Raw genomic sequence first — 22938 nt, forward strand, 5'->3', positions numbered from 1 at the left:
GGTGTTGTTGGCAGGGAGAGAAAGGATCCCTACGGTTCTGAGCTCAGAAGTTAAGTTGTCCAAATATCCGAGGGGAAGAACAAAGGGAGCCTCTGTTCCCACTGCCGTGAGAGGCCTCTGAGGTCATCTCTGACCCATGCTTGGAGGAGGAAATTCCCGAGTTTCATTTCTCATTCTTGTCAGATCGATGGCTCCTTCCCTTCTGTAAACTACATGCTTTATTAGTTCGTTCTGTCCACTGTGCTATGTGCCAGGCCCTTATGTACCTGTTCACTCCCGAGTGCATGAACCTGACTTTCTAGTTTTCTGTTTTTCCGCAGTTCCTGGTGCAGTGCTCAAGGAGTGCTGGGGAGGGGAACCTGCCAAGTAGGTCTGTGAAGCTGAAGCCCTTACCTGGGAGCATGGGAGCCAGGAGGGAGGAGGAGGGGAAAGAAGTAACCTAGAGGAGTCAACAGCCATTGCCACTCAGAGCCCGACCCCCACACTGACTGACTCCACCACCCACCCATGTGCCTGTGTGTGGACAGAGGGAGGAAAGGAAGTACCAGCTGCTCCCAGGACTCTGTTGATATCTGAAGCCCTGTAAGTTCGTGAAAGTGAATGTATCCGTTCTCTGGTTCAGACATTGGCATGGTTTCCAGCGCTTTGCTGTCATGGCCCGCGATCGTAGGGGTGGCATCGCAGGGTCACTGGGAACACACAACCATAATTTCACCACATCACACCACTGGTTTCCAAAGTAGTTGTACCAGTCTGGACTCCCCCCAGCATGTTTGAGGATTCACATTTTAAAAGAATGTTTGTTTATTTATTTTGAGAGAGAGAGCGCGTGTGAGTGCAAGCGGGGGAGGGGCAGAGAGAGAGGGAGACACAGAACCCGAAGCAGCCTCCAGGCTCTGAGCTGTCAGCTCAGAGCCCGACGAAGGGCTCCAACCCATAAATTGTGAGATCATGACCTGAGCTGAAGTCAGACGTTTAACCTCCTGAGCCACCCGGGTGCCCCTCATACATCTGCAGTTTTGACAAGTTCCCAGGTGGTGGTGATCTGCTGCTTCAGAAACCACCCTTTGGGCACCACCAGTCTACATAAGAAGTTCATATTTACTGGTGTAGTATTGGGGAATCCAGGCGGTTAACAGCTGTGTTTCTCTAGAAGCAACCTTACTTACCAGCAGTGGCATATTTATGTAACACTCTTCAGATAAGGTTGTCTGTATCTGAGGATCATTTTTCTGAATGTAGAGCCAAGGACGTAAATTTCACTTACGATCTTGGCCAAAATGCAGATTAGAAGAACAGGAGGGAACCATAATATTTTTGAACCTGTGCTGTGTGCCAGCTACGACTTCGCTATGTGTGTTACTCACATGCTGTTGTGTTTAACCTAAATACTCGCTCCCTCAAGAATGTAGGTGGGTTCCCTGTGGGTGTCCAGTTAGCTGACCAGAGATCAAGCTAGGCCAGGGTTTCCATATACTTACAGTGATAACTAATCCCGGGGGATACAAGAGAACCTTTAGGCTTCTCCACCTACATTTTACCAGCTCAGTCTTAAATGATTATACATATATATATACATATACATATACATATATATATGTATATACATATATATATACATGTATATGTATATATATATGAGATATGAGATATATATGTGTGTGTGTGTGTGTGTGTGTATAAAAGCTTGGACCAAGAGCCCTGGATCCCTGAAAGTCTGAACATTAAGTGGACCAACCATGATGCCTTGGTTCTGATATGATTATTTTTCCTCCTTACCTAGGTAAGGCAAGCCCTTTTGTTCTGAGTTGTCTTTCTGAATGTATTTCAGGATCTTTAATGGTGGACACCCTCAGAAAGATTTCGACAGAAAGCCTGTGAACTAGGTCAGCATTTCTAAAAGTGTCTTGATTTTGTTGAGAGTAAAAGATAGGCAAAGTCTTAGCTAAAGGTTTTATTCTGCAAGAAGGTATTCCAGTTACCGGGCTAGTTGAGGAGAGCTCTTTTTTTTTTTTTTTTTTTTTCAATATATGAAATTTATTGTCAAATTGGTTTCCATACAACACCCAGTGCTCATCCCAAAGAGGAGAGCTCTTTTGATACTGTGCACAAGGAATAGTGTTCTGTGAATGGACTATGTGAACCATACAAATATAACTCGTATGACACATTGCTTCTGTGGGCTAAACCCTCAGCACTCCACCGAGGAGAGTGAAGGACTGTCTGTACGTGCTAAGTGAGCCCCCAGTCCCATTGCTCTAGAGACCCATCGCATTCCCAGCCAACTACAAGTTGTTTGATTTATTCAAGAAGGAAATGTAAGAGACAGAAAGAAGTCCAGACCAGCTGGCAGCTTCCTTGCATGTCTTTTAACAAGAGACACAGGGATGGGTGGGGTCCTTAAAAGGTAAGAATTTGGGGCATCTGGGTGGCTCAGTCAGTTGAGCATCCGACTCTTGATTTTGGGTCAGGTCACGATCCCAGGATTGTGGGATCAAGCCCTGCATCGGGCTCTGTGCTGAGTGTGGAGCCTGCTTAAGATTCTCTCTTTCTTGAGCCTAAATGTCCATCAACTGATGAACGGATAAAGAAATTGTGGTTTATATACACAATGGAGTACCATGTGGCAAGGAGAAAGAATGAAATATGGCCCTTTGTAGCAACGTGGATGGAACTGGAGAGTGTGATGCTAAGTGAAATAAGCCATACAGAGAAAGACAGATACCATATGGTTTCACTCTTATGTGGATCCTGAGAAACTTAACAGAAACCCATGGGGGAGGGGAAGGAAAAAAAAAAAAGAGGTTAGAGTGGAAGAGAGCCAAAGCATAAGAGACTCTTAAAAACTGAGAACAAACTGAGGGTTGATGGGGGGATGGGAGGGAGGGGAGGGTGGGTGATGGGTATTGAGGAGGGCACCTTTTGGGATGAGCACTGGTTGTTGTATGGAAACCAATTTGACAATAAACTTCATATATTGAAATAATTAATTAATTAATTAATTAATTTAAAAGAAAGATTCTCTCTTTCTTGGGGCACCTGGGTGGCTCAGTCAGTTGAGCGTCCGATGTCAGCTCAGGTCATGATCTCACAGCTTGTGAGTTCAAGCCCTGTGTGAGGCTGTGCTGACAGCTGGGAGCCTGGAGCCTGCTTTGGATTCTGTGACTCCCTCTCTCTCTGCCCCTACCCTTCTCATGCTCCATCTCTGTCTCTCTCTCTAAGATAAATAAACGTTAAAAAAAAAAAAAGATTCTCTCTCTCTCTCTCTCTCTTTCTCCCTCTGCCCTTCTCTCCTACTCTCTCTCTCTCTCTCTCTAAAATTAAAAAAGAAATAAGGTAAGAATTTGTGGGGAGCAGGTAGATTTTTCTTTTTTTTTTAAAAGAAGGTAGATTTTTTGATAAACAATCTCTTTCATATCATTTTGAAGTGCTGTCATTTATATTACTTAATTTGAAAGGTCTCTGTGAAGTATCTGGGTAGGAAAAGTGATTTTTATACCCCTTCGTATATGGGGTGATTAAGGTCAGTGAAGATACGTCACTTGTCCAAGGTCACACAGCTGATCATTTGCAGACTCAAATGTACATCTTTTCCATATTTTCTCTTTGGTTCTGGTGTCTTTTCCATTTCACCATGTTGGAAAATGCCCTGAAAAGGCAGACACGGAGGTGTGTGCACATGTATGCATGTGCATGTGTGTGTGCATGTGTGTGTATGTTGAGGATGGATGGGGAAGAGGAGGATCAATAGGTCTAGAGAAGAAAAAAGATTTTAACTAAAATTCAGGCTGCCAGGCACTGTATGAGGGCGTACAGATTGAAAACCCCCTCCTAAGAAAGGCCGGCAACCCTAGGCGGAGTGAAGGACCAGAGTTTTTACAAAGGCTGGGAGGGTACCGGGTGGGACCGCAGGCAAATAAATGTAAGAGCATAAACTGCTTTGTCAGTCAAGGACAAAGCAGCTGGGAATTGGCATCCGGAGGCTAATGGGATTGATCAAGAAATTGCTCTTTTGGAGGAGGTAGCATCTCCAAATGCAAGGGAGCTTGGTCTTTGGCCTGTGTAACTGCAGGGGCTGCTGGGAAATGTAGTCTCTGGCGAGGTGACTAGTGACCAGCTTCCAGCTCTGTGATTATGGAGGAAGGCAAGAAGGAATTTTGGTGAGGAGCTGGCGGTCTCCATCACAACGCCCAGACTAGGTTTCCCAGGAGGCTTAGCCATCCCGAATGACGCTCCTGTGGCCCATAGCACGTCCTCAGAGAAGAATCTTCCTCCAGTTGCTTCGTTTGGGGAACCAGCAATGCTTAATGGGAGTATCAGTTACTGTCCGGTTCAGGTACATGTGACAGAAGACCTATCATAGCAGTGACCTAAGGAAAGTAAATACTTGCTTTTTCCCGTCTCGTGTAAGAGATGTTTATCGTATTAGTGATGTGGTAATGGTGTCAGGGACTCTTGTGATCCTCCTGTTCTGCCATCGCAGCATTTGGTTTCTTCCTCATTGTCCAACCATCTCTTCACGTTCCCCCCTGACAACAGGGATTTCCCAGAAGTCACAGTGCTTCCACTGACACCCCTTTGGTCAGAACCTAATCACACGGGGCACCTAGCTGCAAGGGAAGCTGAGGAATGTAACCTTTCTGGGCATTTATGAGCCTGGCTCCAAACTCAGGTTTCTTGTGCTGAGGAAGAAGGGGAGATCAGACATCGGGGAGCAGTAAGCAGTCTTCTGCTAGGGATCACGTGGCCCCATGTCCCCGCCGGTCGCCTTTACTTCCACTCGAGTGTGTGTGTGCGTGTGCGGGCGCGTGCATGTGTGTTTCTCTGCCTGTGTCCGATTCTAAAATCCATCTTCATAGTCATCTGAAGGGAAGCAATCGCCATAATAGCTGACGGGGATGGAGTGGGTACCAAGCGCCAAACACGATCGAAACCACTTACTATTCACCACAGCACTCTCAAAGTGCCTCACCTAGGAGACTTTGGTACGGGACTGTTTATAGAGCTATGGTCAGGGTCGAGGAAACCAAAAGGTCTTGCTGGAGTGCTCAGAGTTTAGCAACAGCAGGCAGTCATAACCGCCTCTGAAAGGGCGAGGGGGCAGAGCGGTCTCACCAGACCAGCCTGGCCAGAGCTTAGGGACATGGAAGAGGGACTGCCTGCCAGGAGGTTTAACTAGAATGAGCCAGGGCAGGAGTAGCCCCGGGAGGCTGATAAATACCCTGACCTGTCTCTCCTCCCAACCTTAACTCTCCTGATGGTGCCCCACTTTGGCTGAGGCCAAGTGGAAGGCAGAGAGCAAGGGCCTCCAGGGAAAACAGTCCACAGAAAGCAGCCTCCTGGGGTGGGGGTGGGGTGCCTGGGTGGCTCAGTCGGTCGAGCATCTGATTCTCGATTTTGGCTCAGGTCGTGATCCCAGGGCTGTGGGATTGAGCCCCAGGTTGAGCTCCACACTGAGCGTGGAGCCTGCTTGGGATTCTCTCTCTCTTTCTCTCTCTCTCTCTCCCTCTCTCTCTCTCCCTCTCTCTCTCTCTCTCTCTCTCTCTCTCCCCCTCCCTCCCTATTCCCCTCCCCCTGCTCATGCCCTCTCTCTTTGAAATTAAAAAAAAAAAAAAAAAAAAAAGCAGCCCCCTGGGGAACAGAGCAGGGCAAAGAAAGGCAGAAAATGGACTGGGGGAAGCAACCCATACAGCATTATTATGACTCCCTTTTATAGGTAAGGAAATTGAGGCATGGAGAAGGTAAGTCACTTGCCCACCTGCTAAGCAACAGAGAGAGCACCCCCCCTAGCTTCAGATGCGTGTCCTGAAGGAGAAGGCAGAACGCAGGCCCGCATGCCTTTCCCATCTGTCTGCGTGGCTCTCTGCGCACAGTAGGCATCTGATAAACGGTCAGTGGATGAAATCATTGGGCGAGGCCTATTTTGGTGTGGTAGTAACTGTTTCCTCCTCACCGCTGCAGATTGCTGTCCCAAACCTCAGCGAGGCTGTGCAGGATGCAGACCTGCTGGTGTTTGTCATTCCCCACCAGTTCATTCACAGAATCTGTGATGAGATCACCGGGAGAGTGCCCAAGAAAGCCCTGGGAATCACCCTCATCAAGGTAACGTGCCTCTGACCCCAGGCAGGGAAGCCGGCCAGGAAGCGGGCCGGATGTCGGTTACAGGGGAATTTCACATCCTCTCACGTCCATCTGTTGGAAATAGGATCTGAAAGGGAGGTTATGGCAGTTTTTTGTTTTCTTGTGTTTTTGTTTTAAAGATGCCCGGAAGGGAATCAATAACACATCCCAGGAGGCTAGCTGAGCTCAGCGTTGGGGGTGGGGTGGGGGGGCGCTCTCGATCACAGCGGGTTTTAGCGGTGGCAGTGATGTGAGGGTGGGCTCCTCCTGATGAACCTTCCTGTCCAGGATGTGGGTCTCTGCTGTGTTCTAGAAATCACTGGTGGTTTGTGTTGCTGGGAAATTAATCCTCATTTGTTTCCACTCCTGGATATATTCCCCAAAGAGGAAGTTTTAAACTAGAAGTCCACAAACCACCCCCAGAGGTCCACAGACAGAATTCACGTGGGGAGAAAAATTACGTTTTTATTCATTTTAACCTGTGACTAAAATGGGCATTTCTTTTGGTTTTGAATGCCAGCCACAAAGCCAGGTTTTCGGTCACAGTGGCATTAAGCAGTGCCTGTGGCCCTGCTCTCAGTAGAGGTCACGGGTATTTTCCTACCAGTGTACAATGGCTTGAGCTATCTCCAGGTGTCATTTATGCTGATCACTACCTTGAAATTACGGTAATTGTTAAGCCTGCCGCATCATCTTTCTAATTGCGTTGATAAAATAGCATGTATGTTACTTTGTCACAAATTTGGTCTTGTTTTTTTAGCACTTTGATAACTAAATTTCAACGTAATTGGCTTCCTGGGTAATCTCCTGCATTTTGCTCTATGCATATCAGATTCTGAGAATGAGTCCATAAAACGATGCGGGGGCCACATGGTAAAAAGGTTAGGAACCTCTAGAGAGACTGTGTTTTAGAGGGGTTCGTGGATGAATGTTCATGAAAGCAAACTGGAATAACTCACACGTCCGTCATCAACAGAATGGATAAATGAATAGCGGTAATACTACGTGGTGGTAAATGGGAACAAACCAGAGCATCCATGTAACCACATGGATGAATCTCTAAACTAATAATGTAGCACCAAAGAGCACATCACAGACCAAAGGTACAATTGTACTTACAGCCTTTCAGAAGCAGGCATAATGGCCTCACATATTTAGGGATAGCTTTATGTGGCAGAATGGTCAAGAACAGAAGGGAGCAGAGTACACAGCCTTCAGGATAGTAGGGGTGAGGACCAGTAGTGAGAAGGAGGATGAACTTGGGAAGGTACACACAAGACTTCAGTGGTGTAGGTCATGTTCTGGGTGGTTACGTGTGTTTATTTTCTTTGCGTTTTATTGCTACTCTTTTAACACTGTATACATGGTGTGTATGTTACTCTTATAAGCGCTGTTTTTTTTTCACATCGCATACGCCATTGGTTGCCTGAATCTGTTACTTACAAAGTGACTGTGTCATGCCTCTTTCATTCGGTCGTTTGTTTTCCCCTAACTTGTTGGCATCCTTACAGGGCATAGATGAAGGTCCTGAGGGGCTGAAGCTCATCTCCGACATCATCCGGGAGAAGATGGGCATTGACGTCAGCGTGCTCATGGGAGCCAACATTGCCAGCGAGGTGGCTGCAGAGAAGTTCTGTGAGACCACCATCGGTGAGGTTGGCTGCAGGGCGGGGAGGGGCTGGGAGCCCAGACATTCGGTGTTTTAAAACATACATTTTCGATTTCCGTTATTTTTTGTAGCAGACTCTTCCTTGCCCCCATAACATTCCTGGAGTGAATATTCAGTGGGGTGGGGGTTTTATACAGGGAGGCCATTCTGGGGTACAAAAATGTTTCACCAGCCTCCAGTATGAAGGAAAGCCAGGAGACCGTTCTGACCTGCCATGATCCAAAAATGTAAAGTTGCTTACACAGACAAACAGGTGATTACATCCATGGTGGGGCTGTCCTGGCATTAGAAAACCCAGATTTTTTAAATTCACAAATGCCAGTGTCTGGATCCTCATTGGATTCCAGTGCTCAGTTTGACAACCCATATACCAAAAATTGGAATGATAAAAACTGGTGGGGAGAATCCCTGTTTTCAGGTGAATAGTCCAAAGCTCAGTGGATAAGTTACCTGCCCCGTGGTCACACGGGGTAGAGAACCCAGGCACGAATTTGGCCGTCCTGTTTCCTAAAATAGAAAGCTCTTTCTACTCTTCTACAACATTGGGGTTGTGAAGATTTTCACTTCTTTTAAAAAGGGCTTTGGAGTTCTCAGGTGCCCACGTACCACATTAAAGGACTTGTAGAAAAGTAACAGCGCCGGATTTGCAGATGCCTTTCGCAAGTTTAAGCTTATCTACCACTCCAGAACTTAATTCAACCCTTGTCAGACATACCAGCAATGTGAATGATTTCTCCGTGCAGCTTTGTAAAAGGAAGCTCTGAGAGAGATCAGGCATGGGAAAAGATAGCTCCAGATTCTTTTTTTTTTAATATGAAATTTATTGTCAAATTGGTTTCCACACGACACCCAGTGCTCATCCCAACAGGTGCCCTCCTCAATGCCCATCACCGCCCCCACCTCCCACCCCCCATCAACCCTCAACTTATTCTCAGGTTTTTTTTTTGTTTTTTTTTTTTAACATTTATTTCTGAGACCGAGAGAGATAGATAGAGCATGAACGGGGGAGGGTCAGAGAGAGGGAGACACAGAATCCGAAACAGGCTCCAGGCTGTCAGCCAGAACCCAACGCGGGGCTCAAACTCACGGACGGTGAGATCGTGACCTGAGCTGAAGTCGGCCGCCCAACCGACTGAGCCACCCAGGCGCCCCTTATTCTCAGTTTTTAAGAGTCTCTTATGGTTTGGCTCTCTCCCTCTCTAACTTTTTTTTTTTTTTTTTCCTTTTCCTTCCCCTTCCCCATGGTCTTCTGTTAAGTTTCTCAGGATCCACATAAGAGTGAAAACCTATGGTATCTGTCTTTCTCTGTATGACTTATTTCACTTAGCATAACACTCTCCAGTTCCATCCACGTTGCTACAAAAGGCCAGATGTCATTCTTTCTCATCGCCACATAGTATTCCATTGTGTATATAAACCACAATTTCTTTATCTACTCATCAGTTGATGGACATTTAGGCTCTTTCCATCATTTGGCTATTTTTGAAAGTGCTGCTGTAAACACTGGGGTACAAGTGCCCCTACACATCAGCACTCCTGTATCCCTTGGGTAAATTCCTAGCAGTGCTATTGCTGGGTCATAGGGTAGATCTATTTTTAATTTTTGGAGGAACCTCCACACTGTTTTCCAGAGTGGCTGCACCAATTTGCATTCCCACCAACAGTGCAAGAGGGTTCCCGTTTCTCCACATCCTCTCCAGCATCTATAGTCTCCTGATTTGTTCATTTTGGCCACTCTGACTGGCTTGGGGTGATATCTGAGTGTGGTTTTGATTTGTATTTCCCTGATGAGGAGCGATGTTGAGCATCTTTTCATGTGTCAGTTGGCCATCTGGATGTCTTCTTTAGAGAAGGGTCTATTCATGTCTTCTGCCCATTTCTTCACCGGATTATTTGTTTTTCAGGTGTGGAGTTTGGTGAGTTCTTTGTAGATTTTGGATACTAGCCCTTTGTCTGATATGTCGTTTGCAAATATCTTTACCCATTCCGTCGGTTGCCTTTTAGTTTTGTTGATTTGTTTCCTTTGCAGTGCAGAAGCTTTTTCTCTTCATGAGGTCCCAATAGTTCATTTTTGCTTTTAATTCCCTTGCCTTTGGAACCAGATTTTTATAGATGTCTGCAACTTAGGACATTGTTACTTCTTTTTCTTTTTCTTTTTAAGTGCATAGACATTGTGGAAAATAGGGATAATCAGACAAAGAACTCACAAAAAAAGGATATGAAATATAATAACATATACCTAAAACAGGGAGGAGAGGAGAGAAGAATGGGTTCAAACTTAAATGACCATAAACTTAATATAGACTGCCGTATGCAGATGTTATATACAAACCTAATGGTAACCATATATCAAAACCACGAATAAATATGCAAAGAATAAAGAGAAAGAAATCCAAATATATTACTAAACAAAATTAGCAAAACATGAAAGGGAGAAAAACAAGAAAGGATCAGAGAAAATCTTCAGGAACAACCACAAAACAAGTAATAAAATGGCAATAAATACATATCTATCAGTAATTACTTTGAATGTAAATGGACTAAATGCTCCAGTCAAAAGACATAGGGTGTCAGAACAGATGAAAAAACAAGACCATATATGTTGCCTACATCGATATGCAGACCTAGAGACACCTGCAGACCAAAAGCACGGGGATGCAGAACCATCTATCATGCAAATGGATGTCAAAAGAAAGCTGAAATAGCAATCTTATACTGGACGAAATAGACTTTAGAACAAACACCCGTAGGAGCACCTGGGTGCCTCAGTTGGTTGAACTTCAGACTTCGGCTGAGGTCATGGTCTTGCAGTTTGTGAGTTTGAGCCCCGCATCAGACTCTGTGCTGACAGCTCAGAGCCTGGAGCCTGCTTCGGATTCTGTGTCTCCCTCTCTCTCTCTGCCCTGCCCCTCCTTGCATGTGTGCATATGCGCTCTCTCTCTCTCTCTCTCTCTCTCTCAAAAATAAATAAACATTTAAAAAAACATTTAAACCAAACACTGTAAGGGGTACCTGGGTGGCTCAGTTAGTTGAGCATCCGACTTCAGCTCAGGTCATGATCTCACTACTTGGGAGTTCAAACCCTGCATCAGACTCGCTGCTGTCAGTGCAGAGTCAGCTTTGGATCCTGTGTCCCCCTGTCTCTCTGCCCCTCCCCCACTTGCGTTGTCTCTTTCAAAAAATAAACATTAAAAAAAAAATCACTGTAGGGGCGCCTGGGTGGCTCAGTTGGTTAAGCATCCGACTTTGGCTCAGGTCATGATCTCGCCATTCAGAGTTTGAGCCCCGCGTCAGGCTCTCTGCTGACAGCTCAGAGCCCTGGAGCCTGCTTCCAATTTTGTGTCTCCCTCTCTCTCTGCCCCTCCACTGCTCATGCTTTGTCTCTCTCTGTCTCTCAAAACTAAATAAACATTAAAAAACAAAAAAAAAAAACCCACACACACTGTAATAGGACACAAAGAAGGACACTATGTGTCATAAAGGGGACAGTCTAACAAGAAGATACAACAATTGTAAATATTTTTGTACCCAACATGGGAGTATCCATATATATAAAACAGCTAATAACAAACATGAAGCAACTAATTGATAATGATACAGTAATACTAGGGGCTCTATCAGTCCACTTACATCAATGGACAGATCATCTAAACAGAAAATCAGCAAGGAAACAAGGCTTTAATGACACACTGAAACAGATTGATTTAACAGATGTATTCAGAACATTCCATCCTAAAAGAGCAAAATACACATTCTTTTCAAGTGCACATAGGACATTCTCCAGAATAGATCACATATTAGCCCACAAAACGGGCCTCAGCAAATACAAGAAGGTTGATATCATACCATGTACCTTTTCTGCCCACAACACTATGAAACTAGAAGTCAACCAGAAGAAAAAAATCTGGAAAGACCATAGATACATGGAGGTTAAATAACATACTACTAAACAAGGAATGGGTTAACCAGGAAATCAGGAAATGAAAAAGTATGTGAAAACAAATGAAAATGAAAACACAGCGCTCCAAAACCTCTGCAATGCAGCAAAAGCAGTTCTAAGAAGGAAGTTTATAGCAATATAGGTCTACCTCAGGAAGCAAGAAAAATCTCAAACAACCTAAACTTACACCTAAAGGAGCTAGAAGAACAATAAACAAAACCTAAACCCAGCAGAAGGAAGGAGATAATAAAGATTAGAGCAGAAATAAATTATATAGAAACTAAAAAAAAATCAGTAGAACAGATCAATGAAACCAGGAGCTGGTTCTTTGAAAAAAACCAATAAAATTTATAAACCTCTAGCCAGATTTATCAAGACAAAAAGAGAAAGAACACAAACAAAATCGCAAATGAGAGGGGAGAAATAATAGTCAACACCACAGAAACATAAGCAATTAGAAAAGAATAGTATGAAAAACTATATGCCGACAAATTGGACAAACTGGAAGAAATGGGTCAATTCCTAGATGCTTATAAACTATCAAAACTGAAACAGAAATAAGTAGAAAACTTGAACAGACCAATAACCAGACAAGAAATTGTATCAGTAATCAAAAAACTCCTGTGGGGCACCTTGGGTGGCTTAGTCAATTAAGCCTCCGACTCTTGATTTCTGCCCAGATCATGATCTCACAATCACAAGATAAGGCCCTGCGTTGGGCTCCACACTGACAGCATGGACCCTACTTGGGATTCCTTCCCTCTCTCTCTGTCCCTACCCCCGTGCGTGCCCTCTCTCTCTCTCTCTCTCTCTCTCTAAATTAGTAAATAAACATTTAAAAACAAAACCCACCTCCCAACAAACAAAAGTCCAGAGCCAGTTGGCTTCAGGCAAATTCTACCAAATATTTAAAGAAGAGTTGATATCTGTTCTTCTTAAACTATTCAAAAAAAAAAAAAAATAGAAATGGAAGGAAAACTTCCAGATTTATTCTATGAGGCAAGCAGTACCATGATACCAAAACCAGATAAAGACACCACTAAAAAAGAATTACAGGGGTCCCTGGGTGGCTCAGTCAGTTAAGCATCTGACTTCAGCTCAGGTCATGATCTCGCAGTTCATGAGTTTGAGCCCTATGTCAGGCTCTGTGCCGACCACTCGGAGTCTGGAGCCTGCTTTTGATTCTGTGTGTGTGTGTCTCTCTCTCTCTCTGTTCCTCCCCTGCTTGCACTCACTCTCTCAAAAATAAATAACGATTTTAAAAAATTGAAAAAAGAGAGAACTACAGACCAGTATCCCTGATGAACATAGATGTAAAAATTCTTAAGAAAATACTAGCAAACCAAATTCAACAATACATTAAACACATTGTTCACCACGATCATGTGGGATTTATTCCTGGGTTGCAAGGGTGGGTCAATATTTGCAAATCAGCCAATGTGATACTTCACATAAGTAAGAGAAAGGATAAGACCACATGGTCATTTCAACAGGTACAGAAAAGCACTTGACAAAGTACAACATCCATTCATGATAGAAACCTCAAGAAAGTAAATTTAGAGGGAACATACCTCAACATAATAAAGGCCATATGTGAAAAACTCACAGCTAACATCATCCTTAATAGGGAAAAACAGAGCTTCTCCCCTAAGGTCAGAAAGAAGATGAGGATAAGGATGTCTACTCTCACAACTTTTATTCAGCATAGTACTGCTAGTCCTGGCCACAGCAGTCAGACAACAAAAAGAAAAGGAATCCAGATAGATCTGTAAGGAAGAAGTAAAACTTGGACTATTTGCAGATGACATGATACTCCACCAAAAACCTCCACCATGAGCTCACATGAACTCACTAAAGTCACAGCGTACAAAATCAATGTACAGAAATCTGTTGCATTTCTGTACACCAATAATAAAGTAGTGGAAAGAGAAATTAAGAGAGCAATCCCATTGAATCCCATTGCATCGAAAATAAGATACCTAGGAGTAAACCTAACCAAAGAGGTAAAAGATCTGTACTCTGGAAACTATAAACCATTGATGAAAGAGACTGAAGATGACACGAACAGAAAGACATTCCATGCTCATGAATTAGAAGAACAGTATTGTTAAAATGTCTATCCTACCCAGAGCAATCTACACATTTAATGAAATCCCTGTCAAAATACCAACAACATTTTTCACAGAACTAGAACAAAGTACCCTAAAATTTGTATAGTGCCACAAAAGACCCTGAATAACCAAAGCAGCCTTGGAAAAGGAAAGCAAAGTTGGAGGCATCACATTTCCAGACTTCAAGTTTTATTACAAAGCAGTAGTAACCAAAACTCTATGGTACTGGCACAAAAATAGACACATGGGTCAATGGAACAGAATAGAAATCCCAGAGATGAGTTCACAATTGTATGGTCAACCTTTGACAAAGGAGGAAAGAATATACAAGGGGAAAACGACAGTCTCTTTAACAACTGGTGCTGGGAAGACTGGACAGTTATCTGCAAAAGAATGAAACTAGACCACTTTCTTACACCAGGTGCAAAAATAAATTCCAAATGGATTACAGCCCTAAATGTGAGACCTAAAACCACAGAATTCCTAGAAGAGAGCACAGGCAGTAATTTCTTTGACATCAGCCGTAGCAACTTCTTTCTAAATATGTTGTCTGAGGCAAGGGAAACGAAAGGGAAAATAAACTACTGGGACTACATCGAGATTAAAAGCTTCTGCACGATGAAGGAAGTAATCAACAAAACTAAAAGCACCCGACTGAATGGGAGAAGATATCTGCAAATGACATATCTGGTAAAGGGTTAGTATCCAAAATATGTAAAGAACTTCTACATCTCAACCCCTCCAACACAAATAATCCAATTAAAAAATGGGCAGAAGACCTGAACAGACATTTCTCCAAAGAAGACATCCAGATGGCCAACAGACATGAAAAGACACTCAATGTGAGTAATCGTCAGGGAAATGCAAATCAAAACTATAGTGAGCCACACCTCATACCTCAGCCACATTTAGAATGGCTGAAATCAACAACACAAGAAACAACAGGTGTTGGTGAGGATGTGGAGAAGGGAACCCTCTTGCACCATTGGTGGGAATGCAAACTGGTGCAGCCACTGTGGAAAACAGTACGAAGTTTCCTCAAAAAGTCAAAAATAGAACTACCCTATGACCCAGCAGTCTCAACTACTAAGTATTTACCCAAAAAAATACAAGAACATATGTTTATTGCAGTATTATTTACAGTAGGCAAGATATGGAAGCAGCCCAAGTGTCCATTGGTTGATGAGTGGGCAAAGATGTGAGATATCTATATATCTATATCTATAATGGAATGCAGTATTACTCAGCCACGAAAAAGAATGAAATCTTACCATTTGCAACAATATATAGAGAGCATAATGCTAAGCAAAATATGTCAGAGAAAGATAAATGTCATATGATTTCACTCCTATGTGGAATTTAAGAGAAAACAAGCAAAGGGAAAAATGAGAAAGAGAGACAGGTCAAGAAACAGACTCTTAATTATAGAGAACTGATGATGGTTACCAGAGGGGTGGGGGGATGGATTATATATGTGATGGGGATTAAGGAGTGCATTTGTGATGAGCACTGGGTGATGTATGGAAGTGCTGAATCACTATATCGTACACCTGAAACTAATATAACACGGTGTGTTAACTATCTGGAATTAAAATAAAACTTTAAGAGACTTAAAAACAATAAGAACATTCAGCAAATCTTAAGGAGTTATAGCGACTTACCCAAGATTATACAGTCATCGGTTGAGCCAAGATTTGGATCGGGATTGACTCCAAGCTCGTTCTCTTTAGATACATGTAACAGTGTCCTTTATAGTGGGTTCCTAACTCGCCAGTAACTCAGGATCATTCCTGTGAAGGAAGATACAAGGGTTCATCTAATCTCTGGGCCCACCTCTGGAGCTCCTCTGCACGGAAGGGGGCTAGTTCTCTTCACAGACAGATCCACAGGGACTCCAGCAGTTACAGGCTAGCAGCACAGGAAGGAGCTTCTGGAGTCCTTCAGTCCATTCCCTGCTTGGTAGAGGAAGAGTGAGTTACTTACACAAGATCACCTGGGCAGAAAGGAATAGTCTTGAATCTGCTGTCCACCTAACACTGCCCTACTGGAAGATACTGTGTACTTTGCTGGTTGGTCTAATTTATTTAGCAAATAGTTTAACAGATTGGAGCCAATTATATAAAATCGCGAGACTGATCTCTTTTAATCAAATACAGTCTGACACAGTATGAGATAGCCAAGGATAGGTCTGCCGTGCAAACATCCTGCAGCCTTAATCACCAAATGGCCAACCCCTCACATTTATCGCAAGAAGCATTAAACTTATGTAACCTATTTTCTGTGCCAACAGTGAACGGTAAGAAATTAGGGAATAAGGTAATCTGTCTTGTCACAGGAATTGTTCATATGAAAAAAGGAAAAACATGAAATTTCCACATGCATTTGCCAGACTGAAAACGTGGTAGCAATAGCATCTATTAAACAAACAAACAAAAAAAAAATTGTGATTTTCCTCCTTCCTCCCAAAGGGAATCCCTGTTAGCAGTTTCTAAGTATCCTTCCAGGAAAAAAAAAAAATTAGTCAATATGTAGGTTTTATTCTTTCAGTATTCTTTTATCCATCTGTGATTTTGGTGTAGCCTGTGAAATTATGTCATTCCTTTTATTTAAAAACAGTTGTTTGTTCCAACTCAGTCCTGTTCGCCAATAATAAATCGGCAATCAGTTTTGGCAATCAGTTTGATGTGGAAATGTTGGGGTTCAGGAGCAAACGGTCAAGTAAGAATTCTCGAGACATCTTTGGTGCAAATAGGTGGTTTTCTTAAAGTAAATAAACATTTAAAACATTTTTAAAAATGGAAAAGATCATTTAGTACTGCTGTCTAATAAAATGTTAGTCATGAGACCCTTTAGATGTGTAGCACTGGGCCATATGCTTGAAGGATGATTAGCAACATATATCTTGGGGGGATAGAGATAAAGGAAGTTTCCAAAGGAATTTTCTTTTTGTGTTTATTTATTTTGAGAGAGAGAGAGAGAGAGCTTGAGCAGGGGAGCAGCAGAGAGAGGGAGACAGAGAATCCCAAGCAGGCTCTGCACTGCCCACATGGAGCCCGATGTGGGGCTGGAACCCACAAACCGCGAGATCATGTCGTGAGCCAAAACCAAGAGTCAGACACTCAACGAACTGAGCCACCCAGGGGCCTCCCAAAGGAATTTTTATATGTTAAAGTAGACTTACAGGATCCTGGAAGTCAGGATACTGTTAAGCTAAGATCGCCTTTTGCCCTTAGTGAAGTATCAACATCAAGGCAGCTGAGTCCCTAGAGGAAGGTCACTCTGCCCCTCTCAAGGACTTGTCAATGGGCTGCAAGTTGTAAGGAAAGTTCATTTTTTCTTTTGCCTTTGTCCCCCACATTAAGTTGGTTGCAAATGGCTAGTCGCCATAATTCTTCTGTAAGGCTGAGATGTCCTCTCCAGTCCTTGATTGAAACCTGTGTCTACCTATAGATTTTAGCTAGAATTTTTACATACCTCTAAGCCCTAGTCATTGTAGCAAAGCTTCTAGTTGGGTACATTAGGCTCTTTTGGTTTGTAAAAACAGACAAATGCACACAAGGTTGTGTCTCTTTCCCTCTGGCTTCTATTTATCCAGTGTGCCCTCTGCCTTCTCTCTGGATTGGATAATGGTTGGCAAGAGTGACTTGAATTAAATTAAGTAAAACACTGAAAGGAACAGAGAACATAAAGGTGATAATGCCTAAATTATCTTATATAACCTGAATTAACCACGAGGAAATAACCAGACAAGCCCAAAAAGTAAAGGATGTGTTACAAAACAGTTCGTTTGCATTCTTCAAAAATGCCAGTGTCATGAAAGAATGAAAGGCTAAGGAGTGGTCCTGGATTAACGGTGACTCAAGAGATGTGACTACCAAATGCAGTGGGATCCTGGGTTGGGGGAGGGGAAAGATGTCATGGCTGCCAACCTTGCAGTAATTGGCGAGATTGGAATAGAGGAGTTGCATGTTAGATAATTGTATCAACATTAACTTCCTGCATTGGATGGTTGCCACGGTGGTTAATCCAGATCTCCTTTCTTGATAATATTAGCAACCAACTCATTCTTAGTTATGGTAGATTCAGGAGTTTTAGCCCCCTTGAATCTTCTGTGGAGGAAGATGGAAAAAACAGCCTTGTTTTCAGGATCTTGTAAAAATACTAACCAGCACGCTGAACTGTGGTGCCCCCTTGCGGTGAGAGTTCCCTTCATTCTTGGGACTGGCTTCACAAAACTAGAGACTTACCGTCACCTCACGAATATTTTTCGAAACCTATTATGTATCCAGCATCTGCTAAGTGTCAAGGATTCATCAGCTCCTTCTGGAGCTTCCAAATACACAAACAAATGTGGAATCACAAACTGCAAGAGGGTTTTGAAGGAGACTTTATAAACAGGCTGATTATCTCTAAAACTTGGTATGAAAGAGAAGGGAGATACCCCTGTCTTTTGGTTCATACTGAGTTTGGGGCAGCCCTTCTCCATGGCTGTTGGGATTACCCGTTCTGGTCTGGGTCCCTGCTTGCCTTACCACTACTTAAGACTGGTAATAACACAGTTAGTGCTTTCCTGTCTGGGACTTAAAATAATAATTTTCTTGAAGTTACATCTGAGAAAAGGTGGGATTGCTGTCAACCAAGCCCACTTCTCTAAGGTACACTGTATGTAATTTGCAGCCACAGAGGAACCGACAGACCCCACCTGTATCAGTGGCATGTGGAGAGCACCTTCCTCCCTGCCTGTCTTGTCTGTCACATTACTCACAACAGCACCTCGCTTCCAGCCGCAGACAGCTGGATTATAGTGACTTGAGCGAAGGGCTTGTCTGTGATGCTTAACGATCGTCCTTCATGCTGGAGGCTCTGAGCCGTGGCCCACGGTGAGGGACACAGGAGAAAGACTGTGATGATGTCATGATGTGGAGGCCGGGGGGGGGGGGGGGCGAATTTACCCAACCCAGGTGATGAAACAGGATTGTACAGAATCACCCGCGTGGTCTGCTAGACTGTTTGAAACAGGAAGACGGCCGTTTGCTCAAACTGACACAGTTCTAATATTTGGAGAACTCAGCTAAATCATAGATAATAGCAATGCTTGTGGAATAGAAAATGTGTTTCTGAGTATTGGGTGTAGACATTTTAAACATTTCATCGTGGGAAATTTAAAGAAAACAAACAGAAGGAGGCAGAACGTGGTCATGAACCCCATGTAGGCGCCCCTCACCTTCCACTCCCCGCTGGATTCTTTTCACATATTAATTATGGATGTACTCGTAATTGCTGACAATCACTCCTTTTCTGCATTGGAAAAATACAGCTCTGTGATTTTTGTTTTGTTTTGTTTTGTTTCTGGTCTATCTGCCCCCGCCCCTCGCCACACTCAGGAAGCATAGCATAGAGACTCAGAGCACTTGGGGTAGAATTGGGCTCTGTCTCCTCTGAGCTGTGTGATCCTGGGCAAGTTGGTAAACCTCTCTGGGCCCCCTGTCTGTAAGCGGGGAGAATCAGCCATAAGCATGTGTCAGCTATCCCCATCGTCATCATATAGGACCTCTGTGTGCTCTAATAGGCTGTTTTCACACCCGCTTCTTATTTAACCCCACAGCAGTCCTGAGAGTGCCCTACGGTTCACTCATGAGGGAGTTGAGCCTGCAGGAGGTTAAATCAGGAGTTTGCAAACTTGTCTGCAGGAGTCACCTGGGGCGCTTCACAAGTTACTGATGCCTGCTGCCCTGGAGACTGATTTAATTGGCCTGGGATGTGGCCTGGACTTTAACCTTCAGTTAAAGGTCCCCAGGTGATGGTAATGTGCAGAGACCTGCGTGGGAACGAGCTTGTGGACCTAGAGGCGGGCGGAGCCCAAATCGGATACTGCTCAGTGAGCTTTCCGCCGTCTGTGTGTGACTTGAGAGCCAGGACTTGGCTGGGAAGTTTTATGATCTGATTTCCAGAGCCTTCCCAGAGCTGAGCCCCACACCGCACCCTCGCCCATCAGAGCAGATTTCACACCAGGCTTTATGTGTAAAGTTTTGTTTGAGTCTTAGTCCTGAGTTCCTAAATAAAACATGAGAAAGCGTCCCTCCCATTCCAGGCACAGACATGGCGGTAGCAAAAGCAAGTACTCTTCTGAATACATTTGCAACTTCCACTATTTAGTCCATGAACACAGTTGTTGGCATCTGTATGGGTTCTCTCTCGCCATCCTGATGCTAAGTAAGATCGCAGAATCTCGGTGGCCTAGAGCACAGCTGACACCCGTGGGTCCCCTTGGGGTCGGCTGCTCTCAGCTGGGTGTTTCTCCGCTCCGTGTGTCCGTCATCTTCCTACTCGGCCCAAGGGGCTAGCCGGGGAATGTTCTCACAGTGAAGGCAGCGGTACAAGGAAACCATCCCCACTTCTGCACAAGCCGACTGCAAGACCTCCTGCGTCACGTCGGCTAGTGTCCTGTTGACCACGGCAAATCACATGACCGAGCCCGAAGTTAAGAGGTGCGGAAATATGTCCCACTTGCTTTCAGTCCAGGCACTTCGTGTGGTCAAGCCTAACATTAGTGGAAAGGAATGCACTCTTCCCCGTGGAAAGGACAGGGTGGGTGGTTTGAACACAAATCTGTTACAGATGTAAACGTAGACGTCGGTCCATAGGTGTTTGTGGTAGCAGAAAGTCGCTAGGTGTTTAACATTGAAAGATACTTAGATAAAATAGAATACACTTCCCCAGGAAAAGAGAAAGCTGCTATTGAAGATGATGTAGAAACCATGTCAGTGAAAGTTATTCATGCCATAAAATGGAGAGAGCAGATTATGAAACCACATATATATTATGTTGCCAATTCGGAGAAGAACTATGTCTATTCATATTTCAGGAACTTAAAGATGTGTGCCAAATTGTTAATGATCATCTGCGGTAGAATTATGGAATATTTTTATTTTCAAGTTCTATTCCTCTGAATTTGCTACATTTTCTGTGATACATATACATATCGTAGTAAGAAAAACATTTTAAACCGGGTTAGATGGGGAAGCTAAGATTCCGCATTCCTCTCAATTGCCTTTTTTGGGTAACCTTTCCATAGGCAGCAAGATAATGGAGAATGGCCTTCTCTTCAAAGAACTTCTGCAGACTCCGAATTTTCGAATTACTGTGGTTGATGATGCAGACACCGTGGAACTTTGTGGTGCTCTGAAGGTAAAGTCAGCCTTGTTATTTCTGCTCGAGGAGCTAATTGCGGCCGGCCACTGTTAGCGGTGTTGAATCTGAGCCTGAAGAGTGGGCTCTGTGTTCATGCCTGTGCTTCAGCGAAGAATAGTGAATTGAGAGCCTTGTGTTTCACTTCCGGCTTTGCCCCAGCCTTTCCTGGGTGGTGGGAAGTTCCTCTCCCACTGGGGTTTGCTTTTACTTGGAAATCTGGGGAAAGTGTGGTGTTTTATTCTTTGGGAAACTGGCAGCATTACTATTTAAAAAGCGTGGAAAGTCTCTTGATTGTAGAATTTTACCAGAGACCAAAGCATTCCATTAATTCATGTATTTCTCTCCTATGCTGTCTTGAGCCAGAAAGGGACTTCTTGCCTCTGAATTATGCTACTCGGTTGCTTTGATAGTTTGGTTGGTTGTTCTTTTTAATGGAAAAATAGTCTGCTGCTGACAAAGGTTTTTCCAAGAATGGTTTAAAAAGATTTTTTTTTAAATGTTTATTTATTTTTGAGAGAGAAAGAGACACAGAGCATGAGCGGGGGAAGGAGGAGAGAGAGAGGGAGACACAGAATCCCAAGCAGGCTCCAGGCTCTGAGCTGTCAGCACAGAGCCCGACACGGGGCTCGAACCCACGAACCAACGAACCGTGAGATCATGCCCTGAGCCAGAGTCGGATGCCTAACCGACTGAGCCACCCAGGCGCCACAAGCATGGTTTTATCTTTGTCCGGAAAGGGAAATGGCCCAATTACATAAGCAGCTTCTACTGGCCAGTGGCCTGGGAGGGTAAAGGGAAGGGTTTCCACAGGGGCTCCTGACTTGCTCCGCTCTGCCTATAAAAGTCTCGGTCATGGGTCCCTCTCTCGCCTGACTCTGGGAAACAGCCAGTGAGGAGCTGGCTGGCCTTTCTGATCCTTCTCGCCCTGGAATCAGCTGCTAGAGCTGCCTTCTCAAAAAAAAAAAAAAAAAAAAAAAAAGACCTCAGTGTGAATGAATACCCCCCCCCCCCCAGTCCCTTTTGAGCCATTTCTTTTGTAACAAAAGCCGCTTTTCAGGAATTTGAGCACCTCGGGAAGGAAGTCACGCAGTCTGGCATTCACCCGCCTCCCTTCGGCAGGTAAAAATGGCAAAGACTGAAAGAACACTGAAGAGACAAGAAACCAGACTGCCTTCCCGCCCTCTCTCTAGATCGAACGTACCTCCTTTTTGTCTCATCAGAATTTAACACCACTTTCTAGAATTAATATCGTGTGTGTGTGTGGTCACAGGTCCTTACACCGTGAGGATTTTAGGAACGAAAGCCAGCTAAAGCCTGGGGCTCCCAGGCAGCACACGCCCCTGCTTCTGGATGTCCGGGCGTCCCTCCCGCGACTGGCGGGCCCTGTTACACAGTGAAGACCCTGGCTTTGGCTGCTTGGTTTATTTTTGTTGGTTGAGATTTTTATGTGTTTTTAATAGTCCTTCATTAAACTAATGACCAGTTGACAACAGGGGCCTCGTGAACGCCTAATTGCTCAGCCCCAGCCTGTGTTGCTCCAAAATTGTTTTTAAGCGACTGGATGTTTCTGGTGGTGGACGGAGAAGCTGTGAGATCCTGCCCGGGACAAAGGGTGTTTGGTGGGGGGGGGGGGGGGGGGGGCGGGGAAGAAAGATTCTAGATTGAGGGCTCTGGAAAAGCTTCTGCTAATGGGACCTCATGCTGGTCTTGTGTCTGGGCTTAGACTGGCTTTTCATTTTTGTTGGCAGGAAGCCCATAAGCGGATCTGTGCCTGCTACCAGGACAGAGAGTGGTTCGTGGGGGGGCAGAGACAGATGGGGTTGAGGACCATTCATCATGCTTCCTCTGGCTATCCTTTGAAACAGGATCAGTCACCATCATTCCCGTCGGCTTGCATCAGAGCTGGG

The 22938-nt window shown here is 44.3% G+C and overlaps 1 protein-coding gene and 1 long non-coding RNA gene across 2 annotated transcripts in view; both read left to right on the top strand.

The window, feature by feature from the left end:
- Positions 1 to 22938, top strand: part of GPD1L (glycerol-3-phosphate dehydrogenase 1 like) — a 57070-nt gene that overhangs the window by 15456 nt on the left and 18676 nt on the right. The window contains exons 3-5 of the mRNA XM_027040847.2: positions 5962 to 6102; positions 7632 to 7770; positions 20916 to 21028. Of these exons, the coding sequence (XP_026896648.1) occupies positions 5962 to 6102; positions 7632 to 7770; positions 20916 to 21028 (393 nt within the window). The remainder of the gene's footprint in view (positions 1 to 5961; positions 6103 to 7631; positions 7771 to 20915; positions 21029 to 22938) is intronic.
- On the top strand, positions 7781 to 12133 carry LOC128315323 (uncharacterized). Its single transcript, XR_008298047.1, has 2 exons — positions 7781 to 8724; positions 8952 to 12133. It is a non-coding gene; the product is annotated as an uncharacterized LOC128315323 (long non-coding RNA).

The sequence above is a fragment of the Acinonyx jubatus genome, chromosome C2 (assembly GCF_027475565.1).
Source record: "Acinonyx jubatus isolate Ajub_Pintada_27869175 chromosome C2, VMU_Ajub_asm_v1.0, whole genome shotgun sequence".
Classification (NCBI taxonomy): domain Eukaryota; kingdom Metazoa; phylum Chordata; class Mammalia; order Carnivora; family Felidae; genus Acinonyx; species Acinonyx jubatus.